The sequence below is a fragment of the Cervus canadensis genome, chromosome 8, assembly GCF_019320065.1.
Source record: "Cervus canadensis isolate Bull #8, Minnesota chromosome 8, ASM1932006v1, whole genome shotgun sequence".
Lineage (NCBI taxonomy): Eukaryota > Metazoa > Chordata > Mammalia > Artiodactyla > Cervidae > Cervus > Cervus canadensis.
This window is the reverse complement of record NC_057393.1, coordinates 27,379,650-27,403,590: the sequence shown is the minus strand read 5'-3', so window position 1 is coordinate 27,403,590 and position 23,941 is coordinate 27,379,650. Positions and strand designations below refer to the sequence as shown.

The 23,941-nt window shown below is 44.4% G+C and overlaps 2 protein-coding genes across 3 annotated transcripts in view; one reads left to right on the top strand and one right to left on the bottom strand.

Moving 5' to 3' along the window:
* WBP1L (WW domain binding protein 1 like) overlaps positions 1-23,941 on the top strand; it is a 59,093-nt gene that overhangs the window by 22,533 nt on the left and 12,619 nt on the right. The window contains exons 1-2 of one of the 2 annotated variants that reach the window (XM_043475549.1): positions 469-720; positions 22,371-22,473. In XM_043475549.1, coding sequence (XP_043331484.1) covers positions 694-720; positions 22,371-22,473 — 130 coding nt within the window. In that variant the 5' untranslated portion in view covers positions 469-693. Of the gene's footprint in view, positions 1-468; positions 721-22,370; positions 22,474-23,941 lie in introns of those variants that run through there. The other variant, XM_043475548.1, reaches the window with a different exon arrangement.
* On the bottom strand, positions 18,569-19,053 carry LOC122445960 (NADH dehydrogenase [ubiquinone] 1 subunit C1, mitochondrial-like). Its single transcript, XM_043475550.1, has one exon. It carries the CDS (start codon positions 19,035-19,037, stop codon positions 18,807-18,809), a length of 231 nt encoding a protein of 76 aa, XP_043331485.1. The 5' UTR covers positions 19,038-19,053; the 3' UTR covers positions 18,569-18,806.

Sequence of the window (23,941 nt, the reverse complement as noted above, 5' to 3'; positions counted from 1 at the left end):
CCCAGCTCTCTCTGAATTGCATCCATCCCTTGAGAAAGTTGGAACAGCCAGGCGTGGTGCACTGTTGGGCACTGGTTCTGGCAGAGGTGGGAAAATTTCTGTGAAACTGACAGCTCCTGGGCCCGTTTTTCTTAACCAAGGAGGAGAAACAATTCCTTGGGAGCTCTTAGAATCCCATCATTATTCAGAGAAATGTAGCTCTTTGCAGTGTTAAAGCCTTGATTTATGTACAGTCCAGCCTGCTGAGAGCCGAGGGGAGCAAAGGGGAGAGGGCAGCGGCCTTGTCCCCGTCTCACTGTCGGCTCCAGTCCTAGGTGGGTCCAGGGTTGGACTTCATAGGTTTGCAGCACATCCTTCTCAGTATTCTACAGCAGCTGTCTGGAGTTTTTTTCTGCCGTGCCTGAACTGATGTCATTTCCCCCTTGGCAGACAGCTTCAGCTTTGCTGCGTCTGAGATATGTCACGAGAAGGTGGGGGTGGGTCGGAGCCAGGCAGGGGGGAGAAGCGAGGAGAGCAGGAGGAAGAGTGCCTGCTTGGTCCCAGAACTCTGTTTACTTTTTCTTCTTTGCTAAGGAAGGCCGGGTAACCGGGAACGCTGAGCACCAGACCCGCCAGGGGAAATGCTCCTTCCAAGACCTTAACTTTTCAAAAGCCCTTTGTTCCCAACGTTAGTGTGGACGATGCTCTTGCAGGATGCCTTTCCTTTTGGGTCTTAGACAGGTAATGGAACCGGTGGTCCGGGGATTGGGTTCGGAAAGGGAAGAGGGTGGGAGCTTACTTATCTCACTACTGCTTTGGGTGGAGGGAGCGTTTTAGAAAATGTCTTGCAGTTACAGCAGGCCAGCTCCCTTACAGAATTTTCCAGGCTTTTCTTCCTGCTTTCTAGTTGCTCCTTACTCCCCTAGTCACCGGATTCTTAACCCCCCTATATCCCTGAGATCTTGCTGGGGTGTCTGTTCTGGTTTTCCATTAGACACCATAAAACCGTTGCCAAAGCCTTAGTGAGGAAACAGTTGAGGGGTGAGGCCGGGAGGGGGAGAGGCAGAGCAGGATTCCTGATCAAAACCCCTTTTATTCCTTCTCCATTTTGATTGGGTTAGTTAGCAGAGATTTCTTCACAGTTCTCTGCTTCTGAAGAGATTCTGAGCTGGGGTGGGGGTCCTTCTTTTATAGGGAAGGGCTCCTTTTAGAGACTTTCTCCTTTTAAGCCTGTGGTCAGGGCTGTGGGTCTGAGGGACGTCCTGAATGTCTCAGAGGGGTGGGGGTGGGACTGACCACATTTTGGTCTTCCTGATCGAGTTTTCAAAGCCAGCAGACCCCTGTGGCAGACACTTGATTACTTTGCGAGCTGCCGTTTGAAGTAGGGGCACTTGAATTATAGCCGGTAACCTAGTGTGGAATGAGAAAACAGTAGCGACCAACTGCGGTCTTCTGAGAACACAGCTGTTGCCAACTATTTGTTCCAGGGCTTCTGAGATCAGGCCACCCCTGCCCCCTCTTTGGTCTGAGAGGCATGTCTGTATCGGAATGTGTAGCTGTAATCAGCAGTGGCTGTAAGTGGGGGTAGGGACAGACGCACACCCTCCTGCTGCCTGTTCCTGGGTGAGAAAAAGCCACAGATGTGATCAAACCAGAAGTCTTAGAAAAGAAGTATATTTGCTGCTAGGGACTGCTGGTTTAACGTCACTCTTAGAAAAGGGCTCGAGTGTCCCTTGGGTGGCCTGAAATTCTTCTAAAAGTGAGCTTTTCTGAAAAGCTCCACGCGTTCTATTAGTGCTTTTGTTAATGGTCAGAGTTCCTTTGATGCAGAGGTAGGCAGAGAGAGTGGGGACCCTATTGGAGCACCTCCTCTGTCCCTCAAGAAAGGCTGTCCTTTTGACTTGTGGGCAGAGTAAGCCCTGGCGAGGATTTTGAGCAGTGTTGGAAATAGGAAGCATCTCCTGCTATGTCAGCAGACGGGGGAATAGCAGCTGGAAACTGCCTGATACAGTGGAAAGAGTAGGACTGGGGAGCCAGAAAGACCTGCCTCTGTATCTTGGCTCCCCCGCAGGGTCTCAGAGGCTGCATAACTTCTCTGAACCTCGTCTTGAAAATAATAAAACCTACTGGAAGAGTTATTGGGAGAATTTGACGAAAGAATGTATTTAAAACACTAGCACTCTGGCTGACTGAGAATAGACATTTAGTAAAAACATAAAGAAACAAGAAGCTAGAGGACTGGTTTCTAGACAGAGGTGGAGGATCTAATGGCAGGAGCTCTTGCCCTGGGATTTGGACATTGTTTGTTGACTGAGACTTGGGAGGCCATTGCTTACTGTAATCCGTACTGTAGTGATGACTGTAATCCGTGCTCAATCCAGTAACCTCCGCAGTTAAGTGAGAGGATGCAGCGCTGGGTGGCATGGCGTGAAGGGCTGGGTTGGTTGTGGGGAACATCTCAGAGGCTGCCCGGCAGGGATGAATCTACGTTCTTGTTTCTGAATGGGTTCCTGGTAGAGGGCTGGACTTGAGGACCTCATGAGGCCCTTTCTATCCCAGCCTTCTGTGATTCAAACTTTGCCTGTGAGAACCCTGAGTATCTTTGGGAACATAATTTTGTATATTTCCAGTGTTTCTGTGTCTAACAGTGAAGCTGTGTTCTTTATTGGACCTACGTAAAAGCCAGCCTTCTAAAAATTACTTGGTGATAATTCTGTTTTTAAGAAAATGACACAAAACATATATGCTGTTAGTCTTTATCATACATTATATATATATATATATACACACACACACACACACAGATATACATATGCTTTCATATATTATTTCCCTCTTAATACACGTAACACACCTATCTTATGTGGATTGTGATTCTGTTTCTCTGGTAGTGTGTGCTGAGGCTTACAGAAGGTAAGCCACTTGTCCAAGGTTAATCAGCTAGCTAGGGAAACAGTCATTAATGTTTATTTGTTTTTGGCTTTTTTTGTTTGTTTGGTTTCTTTTGTTTTAAAAATTTTAAACCCAGGCATTCTGATTCCAAAGCCTGGTGTTTTCCTTGCTATCTACTGGTGTCTATGAAAGTGGAATTGGATTAATGCATTGCTCCCGCCGGGGCATATTTTCTGAAGTTTATTTCTAGGTGGCCCAGGTACCAGATGAAACACGTGTCTCTGAGTGCCCTTTTGCATTTTACTCTGTGAAAGATTCTCATGCACATCGCATCTACTGAATAATGCCACTGCACTTAATGAAAGTGGACCTGGCACAAAGGATAAATAAAGCACCGTGCTTACTTCCTAGAAATCACACTCTAATGCAGTCATTCTCAAATGCATAAAAATCACCTAGGAGTGGGGTGATTAGAATATAGATTCAGTAGGTGTGGGGCCAGGGCCCAGGAATCTTCATTTCTATTAAGTTCCCCAGGTAATTCAGACCTGGTAATATCTAGCCACACTTGGAGATTTTCCGCCTCAACTTGGCCCACATCCCTCACCCCCTTCCCTGCACTTGAGTAGCTTGGATATAGCTATAAGACAGTGTGCTAAGCCTGAAACAGAGGATCCCCAGCAACTAGGACAGCAGAGGGTGGGAAAGCATCAGGCTTGGGGAGCGGGATGGACATAGGAGGCTTTCCTGAGAAGGTGCTTCTTGTCTGAGTCTCGAAGGATGAGTAGGAGTTTACCAGACATATGAGCTGGAGAATGAGCATTCCAGACAGATCAGGTCGGGAGTGTTGTTTTTGTCTTCTCTTGCAGATGAGAAGACACTGTCATCCATCAGTCTGGGTATTAGGTGTGCCTGAGATAAGACAAAGACCTTGCTTCAGCAAGTTGGTGTCCTTTATGACACACAGAAGGAAGGAAAGCATGAGGGGCCTCAGTCGAATAATGAGTGTGGCATGAACTCAGTGTCTATAAAGGGCAGCTAGGCCTTGTTGTTTAGTTGCTAAGTTTCATCCTGCACCTCTGACTCTTTTGCAGTCCTCATGGACTGTAGCCCACTAGGCTCCTCTATCCATGGGATTTCCCAGGTGCGAATACTGGAGTGGGTAGCCATTCCCTTCTCCAGGGCAATCTTCCCAACCCAGGGATTGAACCCATGTCTCCGCATTGGCAAGCGGATTCTTTACCACTGAGCCACCAGGGAATCCTTAGGCTGTGTTAGTTCTTCCAGTTAAGGGACAGTTAAGACAACCCCTCGGAAGTTACAGGGTTGACTAGAGAATAGTATTTTTGTGCTTATTGGGGCTGAAGTTCTGAAGAGAATCACCTGCTGTACTTCTGGGCTATGGCACCACATGGAACATTTTAGGTATAACATGTAGTTGAGCATGCCATCCCTTCATTATCTGGCAAGATCAGAAAATGAGTTTTCTGGTTAAGAGGGAAACTATCCTGTATACCTAACAGATGGATTACTGATTTTCAAAGAACAAGATTACAACAGAATGTTCTTGGTCTGCTGATTTGAATGAATTCTATTTCATGTTTAATTCAGAAGGTATTGGTTTTATAATGCTGGAAATTCTTGTGACCAACATCTCTATCTGAAAAGCATTGAGCACCTGTTCCACTCAAAGCATATTGTGGATACAAAGGGGTAAAAAGTTTATCCCCGTCCTCACAGGTAGGGGGCGTAGAACAAGGTCACAGATGATGGACCTTTAGGCAGGTGGCGGTGAGTGACAGTAGGAGTGGAGTGGTACAGTTCAGAGGTGTGGAAAGGTGGCTTTTGCAGGTGGTCCTTTGCACAGTCCAGTGGTCTCAGTTGTTGCACAGTAGGTGTGTGGAAGGACCAGTGTGAGTTCTAATTGCTAGAATGCAGCCTAGATCCATCAGGACAATAATTTATATTCTGCACCTCGAATGTTGCCTTTCTCTAGGATCATTGTCCCCTGAGATGTCCTCAATGATGAAGTGTGATGATCCCTGGTACTGAAAGAAGACATCCCCAGTGAAGCTGCAGTGGGTCTGGGGCCCGTTCAGGCATGGGGCCCTGCCCAGGTTGGAATGTATGGGGTAGAGGCGCAGGGGGTGTTTACTGTTTGTTTGTTTTTTTTTTTTTTAAGATTTATCTGTTTACTAGCCACACTGGGTCTTCGTTGCTGCACAGGCTCTCTCCAGTGGGGCTGAGCATGGGCTACTCTTCGTTGTGGTGCATGGGCTTTCTAGAGCACAGGCTCAGTAGTTGTGGCGCAGGGACTTAGCTTCCCTGCATCATGTGAGATCTTCCTGGAACAGGGATCAGACCCATGTCTCCTGCACTGGCAGGTGGGTTCTTAACCACTAAACCACCAGGGAAGTTTTGTGTTAGGCCCTTGTGTGGCCTGATGCTGAATATGACAGAGTAGCCAGAGTGTTGAACCCTGGTTACGCCCTGGACACTGTCAGAAATCTTTGGGACTCCCAAGGACAGCACTGAAATGTTGTGATGGAGCCGCAAGTGGGGAGGGCATGCCCAGGGAGAGGGCTGAGGGAATTTGCTAACTTCTAATTTAACCCCTACACTGCCGGGCATGATACTTTGATTATTTCATCATGACAGCCCAGGAGGTAGGAGTTCTTATCTCCTTTTTCCTGTGAGGCAACTGAAACTAAGAAGTTAACTCTTCGAGATCACAGAGCTCCAGTGTGGCGGTGGTAACTCTGGAGGCGCATGTCTTCAGTGTTGTCCTGCTCTTGCATGTCATAGGGAGCGTTTCTGCACCAAATCTGTTGTCAGACCGCCTCCCCACGGCCCTGTTCCTTGTCTGGGTTGAGTGTCCCCGTCACCATTACCCTCCTGTGTGGGCTTCTTTATCCTTGATACCAGGTTTAGGACATAGTAAGTGAGACTCTGCTGGAAGGGGACTGGCTTTATATGATGCAGCAGACACCAGGGCAGCACTCGTTTATACTACCAGAGGTGGAAGCTAAAACTCGTATTGGAACTGATTTGTAAAAATCTGTGAATACTACAAGCGAGAGCTCCATAGAACACCTCAGTTCCCTACTGTCACCTAACAGAAAGGGTGTTTCTCATCCAAGCCTTTCACGTGACTTTATAAAACACCCCCCATCCCCACGCCGCCCCGCCACGTCTCTGTTGCAAGAAGCTGCTTTTTTAGAGGAATGTGCTTGTTTTTTTTTTCACTTTCCTGTTATCAAAGCAAAGAGAAACCAGCAGACTGGACAGTAACTCAGTGGAAAAGAAGACTGTATCTGCTGATTTTGAAACTTTTACCCAGAATGGGGCCAAAGAAAACATTCACTGCCTCCAGTAATATCCCATGAGTTTGATCCACCCCCTCCCACCCCTTTTCCTTGAAGAGGTAAATTTTAGTCCAGGAAAAGAGTAATATGGGGCTTCTTGGGGGGAATAAAAACCAAACTGTGCTATAAAATTTCTTCCCCTGCCCTGACTTCCTAACACTTAGATGACAATTCCTCCTTGGCACTAACCTTGATTCTGTTTGTGTATTTATAGTGACAGTGAGCTGAAACAGTCCTGCAAATTTGACCTGGTTTAGCCATTTCTGTGCTTGCTCTGTAGCCATTGCCCCTCCGTGAACAGCTCAACTGGACTTGAGCTGGACCTACCTCAGGAGAGGCGTCTGTTGCTGAAAATGGAGATTCAGTGTGATGTCACTTGCTTGACCTGTCTTGTTCTTTTAACTGAAAGAGATGGGAGGGGCAGTGGCAGAAAATACACATCTCAGGAGAGAGGGAGACAGGCTTTGAAGACCAGCGGCTGGAGTGTGACACAGTGACTTCTTTTCCTGCAAGTGGTGAATTGTTTGCTGGGACTGAGTTGCAAAGAATACGTTGGTTCCATTGGACATTGCATCAAGGGGTTCAGAGTATTCTTTTTTTTTTTTTTAGTTCTACCACTTTACTGCTACCAACCCAATTCCCTCCACCCTCGTGTACACATGCTCAGTCATGTAATCCCATAGACTTCCGCCCACCAGACTCCTCTGTCCATGGACTTTTCCAGGCAAGAATACTGGAGTGGGTTGCCATTTCCTTCTCCAGGGGGTTCAGAGTATTCTTTATTGTTCGGTTCTCTTGCTTAACACACATGTTCTCAGGAGCTACCACTGAACTGTGATGCATGGTCTCGTTATGGTTTCAAATATTGCACAGCCTGTCGTATGGTTTTCTTCAAGGGTTTGGAAATGCTTGAGTCCTCCCCCCGCCCCCCCACCAGCAGGCAGTAGTGTGAATACCTATGACCTCCCACTCCTTGGGGTGTGGTTCTGGAGTGTGGTGAGGAAGCCTTGGATAGGCTGGGATAGGCTGCCAACAAAAATAGAATGTGCAATCATTTCCCTGTCTTGGGAGTAAGATTCCGGGTTGATGGGCTAGGCTGATTGTACTGGGTTACTGTACGCCCAGAGAGCCGTGGGTCCGTCTCAAGTCATCATGTGAAATTTCATTGCCACATCCCTGGCCTAACCCTTGGAGGATTCCTTCGCGCTGCTGCTTGTATAACGTAGCTAAGAGGCATGGGGAGCATAGGGGAGGAACAGCCCGTGGGGATACTGCATCGTCAAGTCACCAGGATGAGTACTTTCTGAAGGTTTTTGTGGGTCTAATCCCTTGCTGGATTGTGAGATGTGCACTTGTGAGATTGACTTCATCCTTCTCTTAGGAAATTTACAGAGTGGTTGGGGAGCCCAAAGGACAATCAGGTGACAAAGACTGGATGAAACACAATTCTGCACTGAGTTGTGTGGTTCAGTTTGGCTGGAATGGTGGTTCTAAACTGAGGGTAATTTCCCCCCTCCACAAGGGACTTTTAGCAATGTTTAGACATTGTTGATTGTTGCAAAACCAGCTAGGGGTGGAGTGGGGTATAGATATTGGCATCTATTGAATAGTGGCTAGGGATGCTTCTCCACATACTATAATGCACAGGAGGGTCGCCGCAGCAAAGAGTTATCTGACTCCATATGTCAGTACAGTTGTCCCTCAGTATTCACAAGAGTTTGGTTCCACAAGCCCTGCAGATAAGCAAAATCTGAGGCTGCTCAAGTCCTCCATGTAAAATAACTGTGTACCCTTGGCTTTCAGCATATGTAGGTTCTGCATCTGTGGATACGGCTCGTCTGGGATTGATCCTGCAGGTACCTAGGGCTGATAAGTCAAGGTGGAGACAGGATGGGCGGAAAACTACTGCTGCATAGGATGCGGCACTTTGCTCAGGAGGCAGTCACAAGCCACAGGCCTCAGGGCGGGTGAACTGAGATGTTTTAATAAAGAGGAAGGAAGTAGGGGTACTTTTTCCTGCTGCTTTCTAAGCAATATGCATTATCTGCCCAGAAGTTTAGAATCTTAACATCTTGGTTGCCCCAATCAGCAGAAACTATGCCTTCTCAAGGACAGGTTTAGAGTTCACTCTTTATGGCCAGTAGATAAGATCAAACCCTTTTGGAACTGATATTTTATCTCTGAAAAATCTGTACAACCATCCCCAGAAGGGTAGAATCTCAGAATTGCCCAAATAGCAATAACTTTATACAGCTTAAAGAACAATTGTTTAGTCACTCAGTCATGTCTGACTGCTGTGACCCCACTAACTATAACCCACCAGTCTCCTCTGTCCATGTGATTTTCCAGGCAAGAATACTGGTATGGGTTGCCATTCCTTCTCCAGAAGATCTTCCCAACCCATGGATGGAACCTGCATCTCCTGCTTGACAGGAAGACTCTTTACCATTGATCCTCCTGGGGAGCCGTAAAGAACAATTAGGCTACGCTTATTTTAATAACAATCCATATTTCAAGCTGGATGCCTATTGCTGTGGCCCTTTGTTCTTCAGTCGCTCAGTTGTGTCCAACTCTTTGTGACCCCATGTACTGCAGCATGCCAGGCTTCCCTGTCCCTCACCCTCTCCTGGAGTTTGCTCAAACTCTGTTCATTGTGTCTGTGATTCCATCCAACTGTCTCATCCTCTGTTGTTCCCTTCTCCTCCTGTCTTCTATCTTTCCCAGCATCAAGGTCTTTTCCAGTGAGTCAGCTTTTCGCATCAGGTGGCCAAGGTATTGGAGTTTCAGCTACAGCGTCAGTCCTTCCAATGAATATTAAGGATTGATCTCCTTAGGATTGACTAGTTTGATCTCCTGCAGTCCAAGGGACTCTCAAGAGTCTCCTCCAGCATCATAGTTCGAAGGCATTAATTCTTCAGCACTCAGCCTTTTTAATTGTCCGGCTCTCATATCCATACATGACTACTGGAAAAACCATAGCTTTGACTATATGGACCTTTGTAAGCAAAGGAATATCTCTGCTTTTTAATATGCTGTCCAGGTTTGTCATTGCTCTTCTTCCAAGGAGCAAGCGTCTTTTAATTTCACAGCTGCAGTCACCATTCACAGTGATTTTGGAGCTCGATAAAATAAAATCTGTCACTGTTTCCATTGTTTCCCCATCTGTTTGTCATAAAGGGATGGGACTGGATGCCACGATCTTTTGAATGTTGAGTTTTAAGCCAGCTTTTTCACTCTCCTCTATCACCTTCATCAAGAGACTCTTTAGTTCCTCTTCACTTTTCTGCCATTTGGGTGGTGTCATCTGTATATCTGAGGTTGTTGATATTTCTGCTAGCACTCTTGGTTCCAGCTTGTGCTCATCTGGGAGGGCATTCCGCATGATGTACTCTGCATAGAAGTTAAATAAGCAGGGTGACAATATTCAACCTTGACGTACTCCTTTCCCAATTGTGAACCAGTCTGTAGTTCCATGTCCAGTTCTAACTGTTGCTTCTTGACCTGCATTATAGTCTATCTTTGATAACAGAAAAGGGGGATACTAAATTTCCCTTCTTCTAAATCTGGTGTCTCTTAATCTTTAGATGTCAAGTCTTAAACTTCAGAAAGTTCTTTAAAGTTATTCAATATTTTGAGGAAAGCGTCTGGATTCTGAAGATTTTAAAAAGTCTTGTATCTGTTCACTGAGGGTAACATTTTTAATGTCACCCTTTGTTGAGGTGGAAGCCAGTATTTTCCCTGAACTTTTTACTGGCAGTAAATCTCTGGTACTGGTCTCTAGTGGAGGAGGGCACGGTAACCCACTCCAGTTTTCTTGCCTGGAGAATCCCATGGACAGAGGAGCCTGGCGGGCTACAAGCCACAGGGTCGCAAGGAGTCAGACGTGACTGAGTGACTGAGCAATGGTCTGTAGACAGGCAGGCACACAACTGATAAGTCCCATTGTTATTAATATTTCTTTTGCCCCCAACAAAAGCCTGGTGCAGTGGGATGGCACTACTGAGGAAAAAATAGGTTAAATTTAGAATTTTGCTTAAAGTGAAGAAGGGCTCTGAGATTCCACGTGTCCTTCACTGTCCAGTGAAACTGCAGTGAATCTTTCTCAAAGTACATCAGCAGCAAGTTAACATGCACCTTCACTATTCCATAGCCCCTTGAAAACTGCACCTCTTTTTGGGCAAAGTGATTATTTGATTTGATCAAGAGCCATGTTCAAGGTAAAGCAAAGACTTTCATGAGCTAGAGCCCAGTCATGGAAAGAATACTGAACCAAAAGTCAGAACATCAGAGTTTTGACAGTCTCAATTCTGTCATCTGCAGCCTTTGGCTAGGTGTCAGTTCCTCCTTTGTAAGATAAGGGTGATAACACTTCTGATCTCTTGTTGGGTGCTGGCTGGCAGGCTCAAAGATGAGGCTGACTGTTAAAGAAATTTGAAAAGCTTTTGAGTCCTGTAAAAATGTGTAGTATATAAACTGACTAGATATATGTGTGTTGTGTATATAACCATCATTGCTTCAAATTATGACCCTGAGGCTTTGCCACATTGTTGGGGGAAAAAAGAGAATGAATTCTGTTGATTGGACTGTATTTGTGGCACAAAATGATCCTGAATATTTTAGGAAGATTTTCAGCAATAAGAACTGAAACAGACGCTTTCTTTTTTTTAACCTAACAGTTTACTAATTACAAAGTTCCTCAAAGGCAAAGTCCATGTCTTATCTGTCATTTTTGTGCCTGTCAGCATCCAGCGTGAAAGTTTAGGATAACTGTTAATCATTCAGGTTTTTTTCCCACTGAAATTCAGGCTTTAGATCCAGAAAACTTGTTCTAGCTGTGTTATCACTCTGAATCTCGGTTTCCTGGTTTCCTGTAAAAAGAGAGGAATATGTAACTTGGGTAAAAACACCCAGCCAGATGCTTGATGCCAGCCAGGCACCAGGCAGAACTTGGTTCTCTGTCTCATTTCCTGAGTGTTGTGGCTGGAGGTTTTCCTGACTGGCTAGAAGTATTCTCTTCAGTCAGTGAAGAGGGACCCTCCTCTTTGTCTAGGTACCTGTTTTACATGGCATGTGTAAGATGTAGCTGGAGCCTCAGTCTAGAGAGTTCAGATGTCTGCCATTTATATTTGGGCCCCTGAGCAGGCCTTAACCTCAGAGTAAGAGGATAAATGAGGTATTAGTGAACTTGAGAGCAGGAGGAGCTCATCAGATGCCCACAGGGGCTAGTCAGTGACATGCTTGAGTCAAGCAGATGGGGTTTTTGTACAGTAGGGGTTTGGGGAGGCTGAGGTGGAGCTAGAGGCCATGTACGTCCATGACCCTATCTAATATGGCCCCGGGATTTTCAGAAGCTGGAAATCAGAATTTCTGTATGAATCCTTTTCATTTTAAGATGTTCACAGTTAATTTCATTTTTTTCTAAAATTGTAAAACAAATGTACCACATGGATATAGAACTCAGTAGTGGGCCCTTTGTGGCCCATGGGCCAGCAGTTTGTAATCCCTGCTTTCAAACAGGAGGGACAGTGATACAGCTAATACAGAAGGAAAGGACTTGCCCTCCTGACCAGCTGTGGAGACACTATAGTAGAATTGCCTTCCTGCTCTGTCTGAGTGCCACTTGCTTTGTCACATGCTACCTGCTATTTTGTCCCTCAGCTTTGCACCAGCTCTTGCTGAAGATGATGGCATACTTCTCGGTGCATTTATTCTATGGCAGAAGACGCCAGTGATGAGGGATTGCCAATATACCTCAAGGGAGAACTGTTTTTCCTTGTAAGTGTCCGGGGGTGAAAGAGTGGCAGGTTAACCCAGTTTCCTGAGCTCTACCACTGGCCAGACCCCACAGGCCTGCATGCACTGGGACATCAACAAGTAGCCTTTAATAAAACTTTGGTCTATGTTGCAACTTCCGATCTTTGCTCTGGGATTTTCCTACCAGGATCAAGTGGCTTTTTCTGAGTTTGTTATTCAGGTTCCTAATAGCAACACAGGAAATGGGTTTTAATTTCTTTGCTGGCTGCTCTGTTTGGGGGCTGTTTAATGAGGCTCCAGTTGCAGTGTAGCTTTGGTTGTAGCAGGACTGGTGTGGATAGCAGCATACCTGACGTTTCTCCTTTTAAAAAATTATAATTATGATCTGTTTGTATTTTTTTTATGAAATGAGGCAGGAGAGCATAAGTAATTTTATGTGCTATGATTCTAAGTGGGAACTCTTGAGGGTAACTGTTGTGATGTGTTTAAGATTATAGAAAGAGATAGACTCTTACTTTTAGAGGTAAAGAAATGTGTATGCTGTATATTTGTTATAAATTTAGGGCAGTGGTTGTTGAATTTGAATATATATGAGCATAACCAGGGGACTGTGCTTTTTTTAAACTTTTCATTGTGTAGTATAATGTAGCTGATTAACAATGTTGTGAGTTTCAGGTAGACAGCAAAGCTGTACATATAGATGTATACACTCGGGACTGTATTTTAAAAGGCAAATCCGCAGTCTCTACCTCCAGAGGTTCTCAGTCTACATTCTTAACAAACATCCCAAGGGATTTGGGGCCTATGGACCATACTTTGGGAAATGCATCTCTATTTTGTTTCCTTTGTTGTATAAATGTGTTCATGGCCACTGGAGGGCAGATTGACTTACTTGTGAGATGCCTTGGTTTATTCTGATTCACTGTGTTGTGGTACCTCAGATTCTTGGAGAGAGTCAGTTTCTGAGAGTCCTAGAGAGAATTGTTCAGGAGACCCTCACAGGTTGACATACAGGGACCAAGTCCCTTCTGCAACAGGGGTCTCAGGAACTTTCCTTCAGCAGCGCACACAGCCGCCAAATCTTGAAGCAGCTCCCCACATTGGTTGTAGGCTTTTTCCAAGTGTGTCACTAGCTCCAGGGTTTAGCTTTACCCTTTGAAGTACTTTACAACCAGTGTATGGGAGACTGGGTGCTCCTGAGCCAGGCAGCTGGAGCTTTGAGTCCTTAAGGGGTGAAGCACACTATCAAATCTGAGGGGTGAGGCTGAATCTTACCAGATTAGATTTATTGGCTTGATTAGAGAAGCATGCCCAGGCTATTTGTCCTTCCGGAAAATGACTGAGCTCAACAAAATAGCATAAAAATCCATTCCTAGTACCCTAGTGCATACAAAGCAGAATCTTGGTTCACATCTTAGCAGGGGCTTGCCCCTTATTAGAAAGGAAGAAACCATAGCTAGCAAAGCTTAAAGGAGTAATTGTTCTGTGTAGTATACCTTGGGAAGAATACAAAAGGAGAATGTGACAGTCCCTACCATCAAAGGGAGATTAGAGTAACATGTGGGAAACAATGGGCCGGGACTCCCGTACAATCATCCCTCTGCTTCAGTTTACTTTCCTTCATCCCCAACTCTTCTGTAATGTCCTCCCACCCTTGGGGACTTCCCTGGTGGTCCACTGATTTAGACTTTGCTTCCAGTGCAGGGGGCATGGGTTCCATTCCTGGTTGGGGAACTAAGATCTTGCGTGCTGCACAGAGCAGCTGGGGAAAAAAAAAAAAAAACACACCTGTACCTTTGAGCAGTTCTTCTTTCCTTCAGCTCTTCAAACAGCCTTAAAACTATTAGTAGGAGAAAAGTGATTTTAACTTCCTTTTGATAAAAATAAAGGTAAATTCACAAAACTTTATAAGGAGTGTATTTATATTTTATGACCACTTGCAAAGGACATGAAAGTGTTTCAGTTTTAGAATTTAAAGATTCTGTCTCGGCATGCAAGTGTGTTCAGTCACTTCAACTCTTTGTGACCCCGTGGACTGTCGCCTGCCAGTCTCCATCCATGGAATTCTCTGGGCAAGAATACTGGAGTGGGTTGCCATGCCCTCCAAGAGTCTGTCTAGGATAGAACAAAAATAGCTGATTCTGAGTTAAAGGTGCTTGTCTGTTGTACAAGGCATATGAGGTCTGGCCTCATTCTGAATTCTCAGTACTTCCTTTCACACTGCTGTTCCTTAGATTCACTGTGCTCAGCCATGCTAGCCTTCTGTCTTTTCCTAGAGCACACCAGTTTCATTCTTGCACTGGTGTCTTGGCATGTACTTGACATTCTCTCTGCCTAGAACACATTTCCCACAGATCTGCTTAAGCTGGCTTCTTCTCATCATTCAGGGCTCAAGTCAGACATCACCTTCTTAAGGAGGCCTTTCCTGACTGCCTCATCTAAAGCCCTTTGTCCTGTTATCCTGTTTTAATATCTTTATGAGGCTTATTAGTACTTTAAATTCTAATTTCACTTGTTAATTTTCAGTCTTCCCTTACTGGAATATATTTAAGATCTTTTTTGTCTTGGTTGTTCTCTAGTTTCAAACAATATGCCCAGATGTGAGTTTAATTATCTGGAAATTCCATCTTTAATCAGTTGTCTCTTTAAATATTGACTCCATTTTCTTCTTTCTTTCTTTAGCGTCTTTTTTCTTATTTTCCATTTTTGTGTTTTCTCTTAATTGGTAGAAGCTGGTTGCTGGTAATTTTCTCAGATCTGCTTTCCAGTTTACTGATTCTCTCTTTAACATGGTCTAATCTCTGTGTAAACCACCTGTTGAATTTTTAATTTTAATAACTATTTTTCTACAAGTTGTATTTTTTTCCTGAAATCCATTTGGTCATTGTTTCTTTTTTAGTATGTTCTTTTCTCATGGTTTTCATTTTTTCTTTTTGGCTTTAATCATTTGAAACATGTATATGTATTACAGTTTATCTGATCATTCTATTAAGGTTTTTTTGGAGAGTCTTACCCTGCTATTGATTGAATTTCCCACATCTTGTTTGTATTTTTACATAGTTTTTATATTTTGCTTGAGCTCATCTTCAGCAGAGAGCTTTATTTGTGGGCATCTTTCATGCTGTGATTGAGAGTGGGTCTCTTTAGAATTTTACATTTCTTCTGCCAGATATCTCATTCTGGGACTACTTTTTGTGTTAAACTTTTGGCCTGGGGATTCTCAGACTATGTAGTTGAATTGAGTTCAGTCCCTCAGTCGTGTCCGACTTTTTGTGACCCCATGGACTGCAGCACTCCAGGCTTCCCTGTCCTTCACCCAGCTCCTGGAGTTTGCTTAAACTTATGTCCATTGCATCGGTGATACCATCCAACCATCTCATCCTCTGTCATCCCCTTCTCCTCCCACCTTTAGTCTTTTCCAGCATTAGGTTCTTTTCCAGTAAGTCGGTTCTTCGCATCAGGTGGCCAAGGATTGGAGTTTCAGCTTCAGCATCAGTCCTTCCAGTGAATATTAAGGACTGATTTCCTTTAGGATTGACTGGTTGGATCTCCTTGCAATTCAAGGGACTCTCAAAAGAGTTTTCTCCAACACCACAGTTCAAAAGCATCAATTTTCGGCACTTAACTCTCAATAGTTCAGATCTCAATAGCCTGTGGAAAGGCTTGTAGTTACAAATTATTTCCAGATACTTTTCCCCTCTCAATTCAGACCTTTCTTATTGTCGCTGTGTGCCAGTGGGCTCTTTTTTCTAGTCTGCTTTCTCTCTTTGAGGGTCTTCACCTTACATTGGAACTCAGTTCCAATTCCCTGTTTTAGGTGGACTCAAGAAAATAAAACAGCTCCTTTCCACAGCAACTGAAAAGGCCTGATCTCATTTATCACTGTAGTTTGTAGTTTCCCAACTCCAACATTTTTGGTCCTGGGGTTCTTCCTTGCTTTCAGCTATATAATTAAAAGAATATTATTATTATATTTTTAAAGTTACCTACTCAGCTATATCATCAGAAGCAGGATCTTTCCCCCTAGAGTCTCTTGCTCAGTGCAGTAGCGTAGCATCTAACACAATGCCTGGCTTGTGGAGAAAGTGATATCAATACATGTTTGTTATTCAGTTTTAGAAATGGGTGTTTCCGTTGGGAAACCATTCCTCTTCCCTGTAGAGAAGGCCAGAGATGGTGCTCCAAATTCACTCGTATCCAACAGCCAAGAGATGCAGCGTTTGTGAGTTAGCTACATGTGAAGGATTTCAGTTTTCCTATTTTTCACTGCTAAAACGTTAGTGCTTTCCTAAGGGCATGAAGATGCTGTTGCCAGTTGCTAGCAGGGTTTTCCAGCCCCATAAATTAGCAAATTAAAACCATCCCTGGGGAACTATTATTGCCCAGTGTCTCTTTTTATGCTGGCATTTTGAAAGTTCTTACACTGATTAAATTGACCTTTACAGTGGCTCAGCTAAGAATAGCAACTCAAAGACATGGAAACTCTTAAGGAAAATGATGTTAGTCCCATAGTTTATGCTGCCGCCAAAGAGATGAGATAATTTATTGCATATGTGCAAAGGCGTACTATTCATCCTTTTCCATTGTAAAAAATGTTCTTTCCAGTTCAGTGTTGGTCTTGCTTACTGGGTTCTTCCTGCCTGTGCTTTTTGTTTGGTGACCATATATGCCCTGTTTCTTAGAGCAGCTGGTCACTGTGCTACCAGAAGTCACACCTATAACAAATGAGAATTTTGAGGGTCATCACCACAGTTATTCTGAGGTGAAAGACCTCAGCATAAGATCATGTGCTATTCACTCAAAGTTCCTTTTTAACAAGTCTGCATTTTTTGTATTTTGGGGCCAGGAGTTTGTGCAAATGCAACATTGCTGAGAAGTATCTTTAAAATGCAAATCTCATCTTATCCCCACTTACCTAACTCCCTACATACTTTTTCAACCATCTCCTAGCTCAAGGACTTTCCTTGTACTATTTCCTTTGTTCTTCCCACCCCTCTTCCTTGGTTACTAACTTTTTAACCATCCTGGCAATCTCAGTTCAGGCTTACCTTTCTCACAGCTGTCTGGACCTCCTTAGCTAGTTTCTAGTTCTTATCTGTTGTAAACTCTTACCAAATGAGGTGTTTTTCCTTCCTACTTGCAGTTTTATCTGTATGATTACTTTATCATCTTTCATTAGACTTTAAGCTCCATGAGGGTAAAGACCATGACTGTTCTGGCCTTTATTTATTTATTTTTAAGCTTGTTTTATTTTTTTAACATTTTGTTTATTTATTTTGGGCTGTGCTGGGTCTTCATTGCTGCATGCAGGCTTTCTCTAGTTGTAGCAAGTGGGGGCTGCTCTCTAGGGGTACACAGATTTCTCATTGCAGTGGTTTCTCTTGTTTCAGAGCACGGGCTCTAGGGTGCTCAGAGTTAAGTAGCTGCAGCAGGCAGCTCAGCAGCTGTGGCTCACAGGCTCTGGAGTGTAGACTCAGTAGTTGTAGCGCATGGGCTCAGTTCCCCACAGCGTGTGAAATCTTCGGACCAAGGGTTGAACCCGTGTCCCCTGCATTGGGAGGTGGATTCTTAACCGCTTGTCCGCCAGGGAAGTCCCACTTTTCACCTTTTATTTGCTCCTTGTGTTCCCCACTGCTATTTCAGTGCTGGTGCAGGGTAGGTACTCAATAAATGTTGAAGGAATGGGTGAAGGCCCCATGTTCCACAATGGGATGAAACACCATTTTACTTTTCAGAAAATTAGTGTGTGAAAATAATGACCTTTCAAGCAAAGAAGGGAGGAGCCCCAAGCATGTTGCCCCTCCTCACTGCCAAGTAGAAAATGTTCCCAAAGTCAAAGAGCTCCTTAAGGGCAGGGACCTTATCTTTTCCGTCAAAGACAAAATGTTGATTGTGTTTGGGGATTTTAGTGGATTTATTTAAGCATATCAAGTATTAAAAGCAAGTGAAGAAGTATAACTTAAACCAAGGATGTTCTAGTTTATTAGTTAAAAGCTCAGACTCTGGAGTCAGATGAATTAGCTAGCTGCGTGGCCTCAGGCAAGTTACTTAGCCTCTCTTGACTTCAGTTCTCTTTTACTACCCATTTCATCCTCTTGTAAGGAATTTAGAACAGTGCCTAGCACAGAGCAGGTACTCAGTATTATTCACCCCAGCTCATTCTGCCTTCATGGAGGCTGCATAGCCATTGTTTCATTCACCAAACCTTTGTGTGCCCAGCACTGTGCCCATTCTTGGAGTTGGGGATGGGGATTAAGGAGACAGAGCTCTTGCCCATAGGAAGGGCACAGTTTATTCTCTCATTCACTCTTTATTTATTTATTTTTTTTGAGAGGATTCACCTTCACTTTCTCCTCTAGAAGAAAACAGTATTTGGGTTCTTTTGTATTTTAGACAATAGAATAGGAGTAGCTCTACCACCCTGATCACTAAAGAGTAAATGTTTTGATTAGAAATTAAAAGTTGATATAAGGAGTAAATCCTCCAGCAGTGATTTTTTAAAAATCTATATCCTTAAAAAGTTTTCTTACCAATGTGTCCTTAATTATCATTGACCCTATTATCAGATGGTACTTTCCACATTAAAATACATTTAATAATTTTCCTTAGAATTGATATTCTATACATTGTCACAATATACATAATCTGAATAATACAGAAGTATTTTTTAATTTAAACATGTAAAACACAAATGCTGACTTGACATATATTCACACGTAATTCCTTCTCTCACGTTTACAACTCAACAGATTTCGTGAATCCAGAGGAACTGCTATAATCACTATATGGAACATACTATTTTAGTATTTCAAAAGTTTATTCCAACCCATTTCTTCTTTTATACTCTAAAACATCTTCATTATGTTGTTTGATGAGATAGATCCACAAAAACACGGAGGTGCCCAAGGTCAATCCAACCTTCGGCCAGTTAGGGCTGCCATGCAGCGGTTCCCGGATGTAGAACTTTGACCGCGATGAAGAGACAATCGGGAACCTAGCCGGGGCCAGCAGCTTCCGGAATGGGCGCAGCAACGCGGACGGCGCCATCTTACCTGGCTTCCTGGGCTCCGCCTCCTCATTCACTCTTGAGGAGGGGAGGGGAGGGGTGGGATATTAACTTCCCACTCGAGACTTAGCCTAAACAATGTAATTTGTGTATAGTCCTTGGAGATGCTTGGAAGAAAAGCAAAGGATACTCATGAAGAGTGCTGAGAATTTTTCATATTTGAACTTTGCATTGCATTCTCTCCAGTTCCTTTTTCTATTCTTTATGTGTCTGGAGCAGCCTACATTGCCAGTGAGCTTTACTGTTCTGAGAAATAGTTCTACGTGAATGCACAGTGCTCTTTTATTGAATGGTCTCTCATTGAATGCAAAGTGCTCCTTATTGAATGGTCTTTCATGCCCAGCAGTAATGACTCAGAGAATAACATTGATGTTAAGAGCTCAGAGAAGTTTAGTTACTACTGAAGTTACCACAGTTAATAAGCATAGTGTGAGAGCCAAACTTTGAACCCAGATCTGGCTGAATCTTAACCTTTGGATCTTGAGCTGCTTGGAGATCCCTGAAAGTCCTCTGGGTGACTTCCTCCTACAGGGAAGGGTAGAAGAGCACCAAGCAGCATTTGCACACCTCTATTCTTTGCTTTGACTGAGAGGAGACATAGGTTACAGGAACTTTTGCATTGGCTGCTGCCAAAAGGATTGGGAGGTGGGTAGGGTGGTAGACTCTTCAAGTTGAAGGAGACATGAGTGAGCATCTTAACTAGCTCTTGGGCCACTGAGTGACTTGCCCAGAGTCCTGTTCCTCAGTAGTGGCAGAGCTAGGACCAAACCGAAGACTTCTGGATTTTCTTCTCCTACCTTTCTCTGGAGGAGCTCATCATGCTCACATCTCACTACCCTCTTAATCCATCATTTCTTCCATGTAAAGGTCCATGAGTCCATGTCTCGTCTTTAACTGCCCACCTACTTCCCTTCCTCCTGTAGCAGAAAATGACAGTTCCCATAACCAAGACCATCCCAGACAACTTGGGGACTCTGTTTGGGGAGAGGAGAACAGGGGGTGAGATATCCTGGGTAAAAAGTATTTGGGAAACTGAGTTAAATGATGCTGCCACAGTCTGCTGTCCTTGGGAAAGTGGAAGGAGAGCAGGGAACAGAGCAGGGTTCTGTTTACATCAGGCTTCATGTCTTGGTGGATGGGAAAGCCAAGAGAAAAGCTGACACCAGTAGGTGTCACCATTAGCTGACGCCAGTGATGCCAGTTGTTTAGATTTCAAACACATTCCATTTCATGCCTCACAGAGGACCAGTTGACTACTCTGTGTCCCAAGCCTGGACCTCATCTGATACATTTTTTTGAGGTAGAAGTGTCACTGGATTCTTTCATGTGTCGAGGTGTAGGCAACACAGTTTTTTTTTTTTTTTCCTGAAAAAACTATGTGGACAGTTTGAACTGTGCTCTTGTGAACTGGGCCAGAAGAATGGCATTTCAGGGCCTGGCAAACTTGGGAGAAACTTTCATGTCCCTAGGAAAGCAGTGTTTTGCTCTGAAGTCAGAGGAGGTGTGTTCTAGCAAAAGCATCGAGCCCAGATCTGCTTTCTCCACATGCATCAGGCCTCAGAAGAGACATCCTAGTGGACAGCCACCTTCTAGGTGTGCCATTTTACTCATGGTGGACATGTGGAGGTAACAATAGAATTCTGTGTGTAGCACTGTTACGGAACTGTCGTCGTGAGAATCAACAAATGTCTTGCTTATGTTTCCTTCTTCCTAAACCCCTTTCCATCAGGGTGTAAGACTCTTAAAGACCAGGAAACACCTGAGGATGTGGTGGAAACATTCTCTGAGCTAGGGATCTGAGTGTTAGCTGTGCCCTTTCTTTTGTCTTCGCTGTGTGGCTTCAGGTCTCCAGCCTCTAGCCCTGTAGACAGTCTCTGGATTGCTTTGTTTACACCCTTGGCCAAGTAGACAGCGTAGTAGAGCAGGGCCCAGAGAACAGGAACCAACTATGTGGCTTGAGTTTCCACTGGCAGGCGTCCGCCCGGATGTACACTATGGGCAGGGTCAGCCTGAGTAGCAGCAAATACAATACTGTGGTTTTAGTTTCTTTGCTGAGCAGGGTTTTTTCCCTTCCTAACTGCTTCTTGAGGTTAGGGACAATGTCTTATTCATCTTCATGTCTCTCATACCCAGCCCAGTGTTCGGCACAGAGACGGTGTCCAGTCAATGAGTGTGTCGCTTCTTTAGGATAAATGTTGAAGGCCACATCTTACTAGGTCTCATGCACTGTGGCCCAGAGGACATTGGAGGCTGAAGTTTATTTAAGTTATTATAAACTTAATCATAAATAAGTTATGAAGCTTAGTTGTAAACTTACTGAAGTTTATTTAAGTTTCATATCTTAACTGTGAAATATAAAAGAAACCTTTCTACCTCTATTCCCATCCACCAGTGCTCTGAATAGAATTTGGCAAAATGCTAGATGGTTACTCAGCAGTGCCCTTTCTATAACTGTCCCTTTCTAGATCCAGTCACGATTATTAAGAGATCATCTGATAAGCAAAAAAAGATGAAGCAAATTGAAACTGCATTAGGTCACCTAAGCAAGTCACTCTTAAGACTGAAGAATTTTAGTAGCAGGTTTTTTAGCCTTCTTCTGAGTCACGCTGTAATTAACCTTGGAGATCATGTGTTTTAAAGGGAGGATGGACTGGCTGACCAGATGCTAATCCTAGAATACATACTGCCTTAATTATTCCAGGAACTTTCACAAAGAAGCTGGTTTTATTTAAAATGTACAGCCAGTTACAGGAGAATCATGACCGTCTTATGGGCTAAATTAACATCAGAACATGGAGTGCTTCAGCTTGGACATAAAGCAAGGAGGACTCTGCTCTGTTTTTCTCTCTGAGAACTCTGCTCTTACCACTTGGCTTTGTGTACTGAATCTTCTTCCCTCTTTAATAAACCGTATTATTTTTCTTAAATCTACTGTTGTTGCGTGGTTCTTCTTTTTTTTTTTTTCTAAATGGAGTAAATATTGGTACAGACTGTTTGGTGGAGGATGGATAGGCGACCAGAAAGAGGGGGATAAGAAGAAAGTGTTAGTTGCTCAGTCATGTCCGACTCTTTGTGACCCCATGGACTGTAGCCTGCCAGGTTCCTCTGTGCATGGAATTCTCCAGGCAAAAATACTGGAGTGGGTTGCCATTCCCTTCTCCAAGGGATCTTCCTGACCTAGGGATTGAACCTGGGTCTCCTGCATTGTAGGCAGATTCTTTACCAATTGAGCCACCAGGGAAGCCCTATGAGAAGAAAAGTGGTATTTAAAAGCTATAATTTAATGTGCTAAAAGTTTTTAAAATTTCTTTTAGGATAAGGAAACCTGCGTGGGTACCAACAATCAAAGCTACATTTGTGACACAGGACACTGCTGTGGACAGTCTCAGTGCTGCAACTACTACTATGAACTCTGGTGTAAGTCCTTGCCTGGGGGTTTCTTGGTGTCCAAGCATCTAAGTTCACCACCTCTGCTCATTGGGAAACTGAAAGCTGGTCAGCCTTGTTGCTACTCTGTTGGTGGCAGTGTTGGTGAGCAGACTCTGCTAGGTTCTGGAAGCAATCCCTCTGTAGAGGAGGAGCGCTCCGGTGCTCTTTGGACACCGTGAGCTAAAGACTGGAAAATATGGTCTGAGCCCTCCTAGGAGGCCATGGTTAGCAGACCTGCTGCAGAAGCTTCTGAGTGGGATTCTCTTGGATGCCCTCTCCAGGGTGTGCCAAGCAGTGGCAACAACCTATGCCCTCTCACGGGTCAGCCCAGCTGCCCAGACTCCCCATCTTTGCAAAGAGAGGTTTGCAGCAGCCAAGGTGCTGTGGATGCCGGGCTTCTCTCTGGATAGCTGTAATGCCATTTTCTTGTAAAAAAAACAAAAAACAAAAAACAACCACCACCAGGACTTCCCAGATCCCCATAGATCCTCAAGGAGCTGCCTCTGTTTCTGAGGGTCCCTCTCAGTGGGATAATCTTTCCTTAGGTTTTGACCAACAGAGCCCTCCTGGAGAGGAGGAATAGAGGTTCAGCCCCCTTTGTTCCTTCCCCAGATCGCAAAGTGGAGTGTCTGGAAGCTTCTCAGTCCACCTAACCTGTTACTGTCAGCTCAAAGCCATTTTGAGTTGTCAGCTCCACCACCTTGTCACTGGCTCGGTGGGGGCCAGGACCACTTGCACCTTCCTGAGCTGTACAAGGATGGGGACATTGCCCTGGGCTTCAGGGAGTGACCTATACTTTGAGAGTTCACTGAAGCACTTTGTACTCTGATCTTCCTGAAACTCAGATGAAACACTGGGGATACTGGACAAAGAAGGGGAGGGGAGGATGGGAGAGTCCTGAGGGCAGAGCCTTGCCAGGTGACCAGCACTACAGTGGTTCTCAAGCTGTCTGTTGATAGAGGAGGCAGTAGATTGTTTTCCCAGAGAATTATAAGCCCCCATCACTTCCTCCATGTGGAGACAACCTTTGCCACTTGCTTCACATCCTTGCCGTCACCTCCACATCTGCCCTTTTCCCCCTTCTCCTTTCTGATCTCCCCATTCACCCCACATCAGGTATATGTCAGAAAGCAGCTAGAAAGGCTGTTGTTTAAAATGGAAAGGAAATTAGACTCATAGCTGGGAAGCTTCTCCCTCTGAATGCAAATGCATCTTGTAGCCAGTGGGAGTGGTTCCTACAAAGAAGACCTCACCCTCATACTTCCCTTTTGATGACTGGCTTTTCTGCCTCTCTGAGGAATTTCAGGGGTGATTAAGGGCAGACTCTTTCCCAAGGAGAGAACAGGGTTCAAAATGTCCCCATCAGTCCTCCAAGTACATAAGCAGCAGCAGCACAGGCAGGCCTGGAGTTGTTGGTGCTATTTTAGACGGGGTGGGGCCGAGGGACTCACTGGAG

Excerpts from the sequence above, each read along its gene's own strand:
- LOC122445960 (XM_043475550.1), bottom strand. The coding sequence starts at position 19,037 with ATGGCGCCGTCCGCGTTGCTGCGCCCATTCCGGAAGCTGCTGGCCCCG.